Source organism: Megalops cyprinoides, chromosome 19 (assembly GCF_013368585.1).
Source record: "Megalops cyprinoides isolate fMegCyp1 chromosome 19, fMegCyp1.pri, whole genome shotgun sequence".
NCBI lineage: Eukaryota > Metazoa > Chordata > Actinopteri > Elopiformes > Megalopidae > Megalops > Megalops cyprinoides.
In genome coordinates, this window is record NC_050601.1 from 1,869,429 (window position 1) to 1,879,515 (window position 10,087).

The window sequence follows — 10,087 nt, forward strand, 5'->3', positions numbered from 1 at the left end:
TACGGTTTTTTATGGTATCCACAGGAGCTACACACAGCTACTGCCTGAAGGTTTGCTGTCTGATGCTCAAAACTGTAATGGAGGAAAAGGGGTATGAACACGTGAAACATGTGAGAGGGGTAACCTAACCCTAACCCTAACCCTAACCACACCCCCAGCACACTCATAGCGAACAATTACAAATGTGACCGTTTGATTACAAAGCTAATTAATTGTTTCATTGTTAATTGAGAATAACAAATGGAAAGAGTTGAAACTATTTATGGATGTAAAGGTAAGGCTTATGCCTTCTCTGTTGCCAGTTCACCAGCTACCACTGACAACAATATCAAATGCACAACCCCCTCCCCCCAAAAATGGGGCCGGGTGGGGACAGTCTGAATAATCCCGCTGCCAGTCTGAGTTCAGGGTGACGAGAGATCACCAAAAAAATTTGTGGCGAAAGGACGTCAAATGTTTTGTATTCTGTCATAAGCCAGATCCACAGAAGTCACCAAGAAGCAGGAAGTGGCCAGCAGACGGGTGAGCAATCAGAGCCTTCAGGATCCAATCACAGTGTGAGAGAGAAGCTGGGGGAGGAGCCTTCAGGATCCAATCACAGTGTGAGAGAGAAGCTGGGGGAGGAGCCTTCAGGATCCAATCACAGTGTGAAAGAGAAGCTGGGGGAGGAGCCTTCAGGATCCAATCAGAGTGCAGAGAAGCTTGAGACGGACTGCTTGGGGCTGGCACTGCTGTAGAGCCTCTGTTCAATACAGCTCATACCAGTCCCAGCTTACATAACAAATATACCATCATGTACCATGGACAGCAGAGGAAGTCACTTGTAATGAGCCATTATTGCCACACCCCAGAGGGTCAGACGTTCACTGTTCTACCGTCACAGCTGGTAAATACAAAGTCAGCCATTCTGAGCCCGGTAAGACAACCAACTGACTAAAAGGCCGTTGTGTGTTCACAGGTTCCGCATTATCTACATTTCGTTCCAGAGTCTCCCATATCTTCAGTCCGGAGGGCAATCTGCAGTGATCCAGGCACAATTAAATAGTGTCCCATGAGGCTTTGCAGGAAGGAGGGGTTAAATTACTGTATTTTTAGATACTTCTATTACAAGAATGAACCTGTTCAATGAACCACAGACAATCCATTAACACAACTCCGCCAGCTGCTTCATTCTACATGTGGTTGTGGTTTGAGGAGATCTCTCTCTATCTCTCTCTCTCAAGCAGAAACAACGATAAGAAAAGGCTAAATCCATTTCATTGACACGGCAGACCGCCAGCACAAAGGAAAATATGAGAAACATGGAATAATTGCAGTCCCGGCAGTTGGTGGATTTTGCATTCCATGCCCGACCTGCTGTTCCGTTTGAAGCCCCCAACTGCCACCAGCTGCAAAAGGACCACATTACAGCATCTCAGTGTTTTCAGCCAGAAACGCATCACTTTAAAGTTTCCCCACATCGTGACGCTGGAAGACAGCGTCCTCAGGGAGGAATCAGGAGTTCTGCGGAACGTGACTACATAGTACATCGCCGAAGCCAGATGGGTTTTACAACCATGAACCACAGCTGACAGCTCTGCACTATATATACACACACGTGTAGCCCGCTCCTCCCCGTCACCCTCCCCGGCTCCTGTATGAGCAGGACCGTGTAGCCCGCTCCTCCCCGTCACCCTCTCCGGCTCCTGTATGAGCAGGACCGTGTAGCCCGCTCCTCCCCGTCACCCTCTCCGGCTCCTGTATGAGCAGGACCGTGTAGCCCGCTCCTCCCCGTCACCCTCTCCGGCTCCTGTATGAGCAGGACCGATGGCGATTAAGATTCATGCAACTCCCTGCAGGCTGTGCATTTATGTGAGTGCCGCTGACGTTGAGTACTAATAGCCTGATGATATCCCCAGATAAGAATGGAGAAAACAGTAGGGTGGTCTATAAGGGGGTGTTTACACAGGTATAATGCACACTCGCTTCGCTTTGGCGCCCTGCGGCAGCTCATTCAGACAATTCAGCCTGCTGGCAAAGCCCTCTGGGTTATCATGCATCAGCAAACATTGTTACCCGACCCTTATTGCTGTAATGTGTATTTCTATCTTAGTGCGTAGCATACTGTAGCATGCTACTGACATGGTCCTGCTCACATGCTGTTATTCCTGTAAAATGCCTTCCCGGTAAGACCTGAAATTCAAATGAGACTGTCTTCATAAGGGGAGAGTGGCCGCACGTGGTTTTATAGTACAATTCCCTTAAGTGCTTTAATATAGATGTGTACATTTCAGCGCAACTCTGGCCTATCAGATGCATCTATAAGCAGCAGGCTCTTTACTGCCACACAGGAAAGAGGAAGGGGGTTTGTGATGTCACAATGTGGGCCCTCCCTGTGCCACTCAGTACGACTGAGATAAAATGAACTGTGGATAAAATGATCACCAATGTGAGTCACAGTAGCCAAGAGCAGCTGCTGCATAACTACATGTAAAACGTACATGTAACTGTGCTCTTTTGTGCTGCTGTGTGGAGTGTTACATGGAGCTCGGGCCCTGAGGGCAGCAGTGTGGAGTAGTGGTTAGAGAGATGGACTCTGGCCCTGAGGGCAGCAGTGTGGAGTAGTGGTTAGAGAGATGGACTCTGGCCCTGAGAGCAGCAGTGTGGGGTAGTGGTTAGAGAGTTGGACTCTGGCCCTGAGGGCAGCAGTGTGGGGTAGTGGTTAGAGAGTTGGACTCTGGCCCTGAGGGCAGCAGTGTGGAGTAGTGGTTAGAGAGTTGGACTCTGGCCCTGAGGGCAGCAGTGTGGGGTAGTGGGTAGAGAGATGGACTCTGGCCCTGAGGGCAGCAGTGTGGGGTAGTGGTTAGAGAGATGGACTCTAGCCCTGAGGGCAGCAGTGTGGGGTAGTGGTTAGAGAGATGGACTCTGGCCCTGAGGGCAGCAGTGTGGGGTAGTGGTTAGAGAGATGGACTCTGGCCCTGAGGGCAGCAGTGTGGGGTAGTGGTTAGAGAGATGGACTCTGGCCCTGATAGCGGCAGTGTGGAGTAGTGATAGGAGCAGTGAAGTAGGTGAGCCGGTTGGATGGCATCACACTGCCACACGCTGCATCACGGAGCCAGCAGGCCAGACGATCGGATCGGGCGGGGCAGGCGGACCGGGAGAGCGAGCGGCAGACGCTGTGCTCTGACCCCGGGCACCAGGAGCTGCTGCTGAGATGATGTTAGAGAGAGGGGGAGGAGTGAGTGTGTTTCTGTCAAACCCTCCGAGAAACCTGCTCCTGTTACCAAACCCACTGTCTGCGACCTGCCATTCACGGCCAGCACTTCCGTTCACGCACAAACTGTGCAGTACTGTGTGTGTGTGTGTGCACGTGTGTGCGTGCATATGTGCATTTATTCACCAAATACAATCAGGCAGTTTTAATTACACAGGGATGTCTCAGAGTATTAAAAATATAATTTTGCAAAATTCTCCAATATGATAATAAATCAGTAGGAAATGCCTGACAGCTGTCAGAGCTCTGTAAGTATATGTAGCTAGAAAATTTAATCAGGCTCAGTTTGCCAGTGTCACTGTCTGCATCACCACCAACACACAGCTACAAAAGGGACACATCTGTATGCACACACACACACACACACACACACACACACGCTCAGACACCTACACACACACATGCACACACACACGAGCGCACACACACACATACACACGTATGTCTGGGGGTTTTGTTATGCTGATATTTTGTTATTTTTCAGACTTGGTATCGATTTAAACCTCAGTGGGGGCAGCCGCATGCATGCTGTTCGATAAGCCGTCAGCACAGCGATGACAGGGCACTGGTGCTGTAGAAACCGCTCCCTTGTGGACTCTATTAAGTATCTCCACATGAAGTAAAACACAGTGCTCCATTTGACACCGCCAAGGGCCGTACAGACTCCTGACTTCATACAAGAGCCAGGTTGTGTGAGAGAGAGAGAGTGTGTGTGTGCGTGTGTCTGTGTGTATTGTGTGTGTGTCTGTGTGCATGTTTGTATGCCCACATGTGTGTATGTGTGTGCATATGTTAGCGCGTGTGTGCGTGTGCGTACATATGCAAGTGTATGTGTGTGTTAGCCTGTGTGTATACCCATATATATGTGTGTGTGTGTGTGTATAAGAGACCGTATGTATGTGTGAGTGTGTAACAGACACTGTGTGTGTGTGTGTGTGTGTGTGTGTGTGAGTGTGTTATAGACACTGTGTGTGTGTGTGTGTGTGTGTGTGTGTGTGTGTGTGTGTGTGTGTATGTGAAACAGACACTGTGTGTGTGTGTGTGTGTGTGTGTGTGTGAGTGTGTGTGTGTGTGTGCGTGTGTGTATGTGAAACAGACACTGTGTGTGTGTGTGTCTCTGCTACAGCATCCATATTCATACTGCGTGCGTAGCGTCTGGGAGCTGGAGGCGATACTCAGCTTCAGCTTCCGGGGGGAGAGCCGTCTGCATCTGAATTCAGCAGGTAGGCATCTCATGCTGCTGCTGCCACTGACCCAGGATCAGTTAAGGGTCTTACGGGAAGTGGCAGGCTCACACAGCTCTCATGCACTGCTAAGTATGAGACACAGGAGAAACATCAAACCTTCAAAGTGGACGCACTGCTTTGTTTCAAAGCCGGAAGCTAACAGGTAACAGCAGAGCTGCATCTGCCACTGAAGAATAACCCATCAGGTGACAAACTGGTGTTGTTCCAAAATGAATCTCCTTCCTTAATTTATTCCTTCAATTGAATGTTCATCCACTCATTCATTTGTATAAAACACCTCAGAGCTGCTGAAGGATCTGGGAAGCACTTAACACCAAGGCTTAAAATTGACCAGTTTAAATGAGAATATTCAAAAAAAGGACCATGCCTTCATGCATACAGCTATGGTGTATAGAGTAATTTTAGCAGTTTATCAATGTTACTCCAACTGTGTGTCTGACCTGTGAGGTTGCCAGTCACTTGATGCCTGATGATCAAAACAGGTGACATCCAATCATAAACAATAACCCCCATCACTATCATTCCTATGATTCTCAGAGTTGTATGCTGGCCTACTATTATTATTATTCATTTGCTTGGAAAATATCCTAATGACAGCCTATTAACACAGCATGCACCGTTACATATTATCCTTAAATAATATGCAAATAATGAACCTTTACTAACTAATGGTAACTTCAGGGTTTGAATAAATAGGTCATACTTTATTTCCCTCTGAAGTTCAAACCACAGACAATAAGCCTAGAAAAAGGCCATGGTCAGACCCCAAACAAGTACAGAGTGGCAGCACACTGCAATGCGTAACACACTCTAACGTGGGTGTAGCCACTACAGAACGGTAATGCACTATATCGCACAAGTAACCGCTGCAGAGCACTAGCACACTGTAACACGCCCTCTAACACGGCTGTAACCACCGCAAAACTCTGGTGAACTGTAATGCACAGAATACGGTAATGTGGCAGTAACGGCCACAGAACGCTAGCACACTCAAACACACAGGGCACTCAAACACATAGTGCACTGTAACTGTCCAGCGCTCCACCCCCCCCCCCCCCCATTTTGTAGTGATCATGGCCATGATCTGTCCTCCATTTTTCTTTCTCTCCCTTGCCTTTCTGGTTTCCTCCCATGTCGTTAAAAAATAAGACAAAATAAATTAAATTAAAATTTAAAAAAGGATTATCAAGAAACAGAGAGAGAGAGAGAGGAGGGAGAGAGAGAGAGAGAGAGAGAGAGAGAGAGAGGGACACAGAGGGAGAGAGAGAGAGAGCGGGTCTGTGCACATCATAAAACTATGTCTGCAAAACGGCTGACATTTAAGCCCGTCCAAAGTGAGGGATATCAATCTGTCTGCGAATCTGTGAAAGGATGGATATGGTGCGGATTTTCATCGGCTTGTTGCCCCTGAGAGGTATCGCCAGGATCACTGTGTTTTTTAGGCGATAGGCTCACCACAGGTGGAGCCATGCTTCAGTGACATTTACCCATGACACCTTGAGACGCCTGGGGAGAGACCACTAGAGACTGTTAAACAGGAGACGGTCAGCTCTGTGTTTGTCATGTTCTCTCTCCTACATCTCAGGGATTCGAGCTGATAACAGGAGTTTCTGATATGTCTCACACTGTGGTGTGCCAGCTACAGATGTCCCTGACCACATCCCAGTATTATTATTCATAACATGAAAGCCAATTAGAAAACCTTCAGCTCCAGTGGAGGAATAGGCAGAACATTTGATGTTAAACATGTGGTGCTGAATACCTGCGCAGTGAACAGAGTATCTGCGGGCATGCGTGTTGACCGCTCACCTCCAGCCCTGCCAGAGCAGTATCAGCTTGGATTCTGAGAGCACTGCTGTAACCCTCAACATGGCCACAACATTATCACAGCAACAGTCAGCACACGCTGTGTGCGTGTCTGCATGTGTGCATGTGTGTCATTTCAAAAGGGCATCCTGAGATCTGTCCCTCTTTGTCACCCTGCCTTATCTGTGTTGAGCTCACCACCTCGTCTCCCACACCTGCGAAGGCAGGTATTCCGGAACTGAAGCACCATGCACTCCCCTGCTGCACCTGCCCACGACCACGAGCAAGCAAAATACAGCAGCACACATCTCACCCACGACACCACAGTAACCTGCAGGCATCTGGCCAAACACTGGGAGGCACTGATACAACATACAACAACGACCCAAGCCAATCATATCTGGCTAATGACACAGCCCCACCTCCAACTGGTGATGAGGCAACTCAACACTACTTACTGTTAATCACAGTAGAGAAGAAGTACAGATCACCATGCTCTCACGCAGGGAGTCCCCAGGTTATGTGAGAGTTATGTTTTAGAAACCTCTGCATAACTTAGATTTTGCTCTTGAGTTGCCTGCTCCCACGTCCATCTCCCTCGTCCATCTCCCTCCAACCTCAGGCTGGTGCAGGGTTCCTTCATACCAGCTCATTTCTTTAACACCGTCTTTCTCATAAACGCAGTCCATACGGCTTCACGTACGCTAGGCATCTCTGACCTTTACGTGTGTATATTTTCATATTTTAAGGGAGCTTGCGTAAATTTGAGTTTATGTATACCGAGTAATACACTGGCATATGTGGAGTCCAATGTGTTACAGTTTGGCAGCTGACATTACTGACAAATTAGACTATAGCCTTGATTTCTAATTACAGTGTGCACCACAACTGGATTTAAACTTGAGTTTCATCACATGACACAATTTTTTGACCAGTAGATCCCATTCTTTTTTTTTTTGGCAGCTTTGAGATTTAGAAAGGTTTTCCCTATGCCGATTCAAAGCTGTACAATAATGCTTGCATCTGATTGGTTGTATGAGTAACTTGCCAGTGTTTTTAAGATCGGTGTTTTATTACTGATGTGTTACTTGCTATTCTGTACCTATGGTCTTGTCCCTGCAGCACCAACAATGCGCACTGTATGTATGCTGGCATGGCAGCCTTGACCATTTCTTTGGATAAGAGCGTCTGCCAAATGAATGAAATAATAACAGCAATAAAACTGGCTGCTCAAAGCAAATGCCTGGGATTTACAGATTCAGGAGGCTGTAGAATAAGATCATTTATCGGTGTAATACCTTTACAGCTTCATAAACAGAGCTCATATTTTTCCAAGACATTTCCATCTCTAACAACTGAGGTTAAACGCGGAATCCGTCGGCTCGTGCGCAGTGGGGCGCATGGCACATCCCTGCGCCTTTTCCACAGAATTCCGCTGCACATCTCAACCAATGCAACAGTGTTAACGAGCGAGTAAACTTTTTATTACGCCCCATGCTCGCGACCCCCCGCCCACGTCTGCAGCCGTCCTCGCTCAAGTTAAGTCATGTCGTCAAAATAATCCACATCGCCAGGCATCACTGACACCTTTGTAAATTCATAACGGCAGGTGAGGCGATTGCATGCGTTATTTTTAAGCGGCGCACCCGCTGCAATTATGCTGCAGCGATCGCTGTATCGCTGTCTTTGAAAGTTAGACCGCAGATGCTACAACCGCTTTACCCAACGGCGCGTGACAGTATGAAATACAGGCAATACATAATTTGCGAGTCGGATGACAGCATTTCAAAATAACACCTGATGCCCCTTTCGAATGATTGCATTTTGTCGTTTCACTTGAACGGGAGAGAGAGAGATAGTTTTGTGGAGATTTTTGTGGCCAACACAGTATGGTAACTGATTGCATCAAGACGGGGGTATTCAAAACCAGAGAGAGATACCGCGCAGCAAGTACGACTCACCGCTCATAAAATGAAAAAATAAATAAATAACGTTTTCAAACCCTTACCTTGAGCCCTCGCGTTGTGCATGAGCAAGAAAACGAACAGAATCCACTTCAGAGCTGTAGAATCCTCAGGCATTGCCCGCAGCCGGACCACACCACCTGCGTGCGTTCGGCACGCAGAAACCATGTCGCTCAATGTCCCCAAACCGCTTTTATTTTGCGTGCGTGTGTTTATGGCCGAGTGTGTGTGTGTGCAGACGAGGAGCGTATCTTCGCCGTGTGTATTCCGCGGATGCTGAGGCGGGACTGTCTGTAGCCCCGCTATCTGACGAGTCCTGCACCAACCGAGAGGCGGGGTCTTCGGCGGGTTCGCAGGAGATGGAGTTCTCATAGGTGTGGCCGCGAAGCACGTGTACACCACCAGAATTAAAATACGTCCATATGTAAATTCAAAACGTATAATCTTTTTTTGCAAGCAGTACGATTTCCAAAATATACAGTGGTTAGTGGAGCAGCCGTATTTTAATTAGTTCTCTTTAAAAAAAGAATCCAGACAGGTTTTAAAATGTGGATTGGCACACTACGCACCACGAGCTGATCGTAGTGGAGCGTTATTCTCTGGGTAAACTAGCCTGCGCGACAGCACCCATAACAACCAGATATTCATAGAAAACCACCCTGATTGGTGTCATTTAGATTTGCTTCTGTAAATACCTCGTATCTTTCCCACCCTTATTATCTCTCTCACGTTATTTTTTAATTAAGTGTATTTTCCATCACCATGACTAAATGGGGCATCGTTCCTCTGCCCTGACACGACCATTCCTAGTACCCACTCCTGTGTCATTCTCCCCATGAGAGACAATGGGGGGTACCAAAATTGTCTCTGAAATGTCGTATTTCGTATTCTTTTTGTTTGAAATTGACTGTATGAATTAATAAAATCCATCATAAAAATGTCTGTGTAAGAAAATATCAGTGACCCAAAATTTACACAATTTAGCTGCGTGGAGCGTATCCGTTTGCAAAATCTAAGCTGAGGGTCCGAGTCCGGACGCTGATGTTCATCCGGACAGCAGCCGCGGGCCGCAGGTCGCCACCGCGCGGCGGAAGTCAGTAAATCAGTGAAGGCACGTGTGTTCCTCCACCAACGCGCCTGCGACCTGAAGCAGTCTCTGTTTCCACACTTCACAGAAAAACTATTTAACATATTTACAACATATCTTATTTATACGTATCCCACGTCTATACCAAACTGTATTTATATCATGCAACATAATATGCAATGCTATTTATTTGGCAGACGTCTTTAATGAGATTTATAGTGCATAATAACATACCTATATATGCAATATTTTAACATGCACTGAAAAAACATGCATTATGATAGCATTCGGCATAAATTCGGCACTCTGATAATGTATGTGTTTGTGTCTGTGAGTATGATGGTCCTGCACTGCTGTTCTGTCCAGTGGCGCTCCAGGGAAGGGTTTCACAGGCGTGAGGATTTGTGAGGGATAAGGCTGATTGAGGGAGGGTCGCATTAACAGCACCGTGGTGTGCGACGTGAGAAGGGACAGGAGTGACAGAGGACTGGCAGGACAGCGATACCCCCCTCCATAAATCCTGTACTCCGTTGCCTTCTCAGCTGACAGCGGGAAAAAATGACCGTAAAGCTCCCATAAAAGATTCAGCTGAGAGTGTTATTTTAGCGCTGATTGAGTGTGGTTTCAGGAGCCCGCGTGACTGATTGTAACTGTCACTGTGCATGGAGCAGGCTCAATCTGCCATTTCCTTTATGGCCTTATGGAACTGGCTGTAATCCCTCCTCTCTGC

The 10,087-nt window shown here is 47.4% G+C and overlaps 1 protein-coding gene across 1 annotated transcript in view; it reads right to left on the reverse strand.

Annotated features, from left to right (window-relative positions):
* LOC118794506 (protein sidekick-2-like) overlaps positions 1 to 8,554 on the reverse strand; it is an 82,043-nt gene extending 73,489 nt beyond the window's left edge. The window contains exon 1 of the mRNA XM_036552768.1: positions 8,315 to 8,554. Within this exon, the coding sequence (XP_036408661.1) occupies positions 8,315 to 8,438 (124 nt within the window). The 5' untranslated portion in view covers positions 8,439 to 8,554. The remainder of the gene's footprint in view (positions 1 to 8,314) is intronic.
* Positions 8,555 to 10,087: the final 1,533 nt, after the last annotated feature.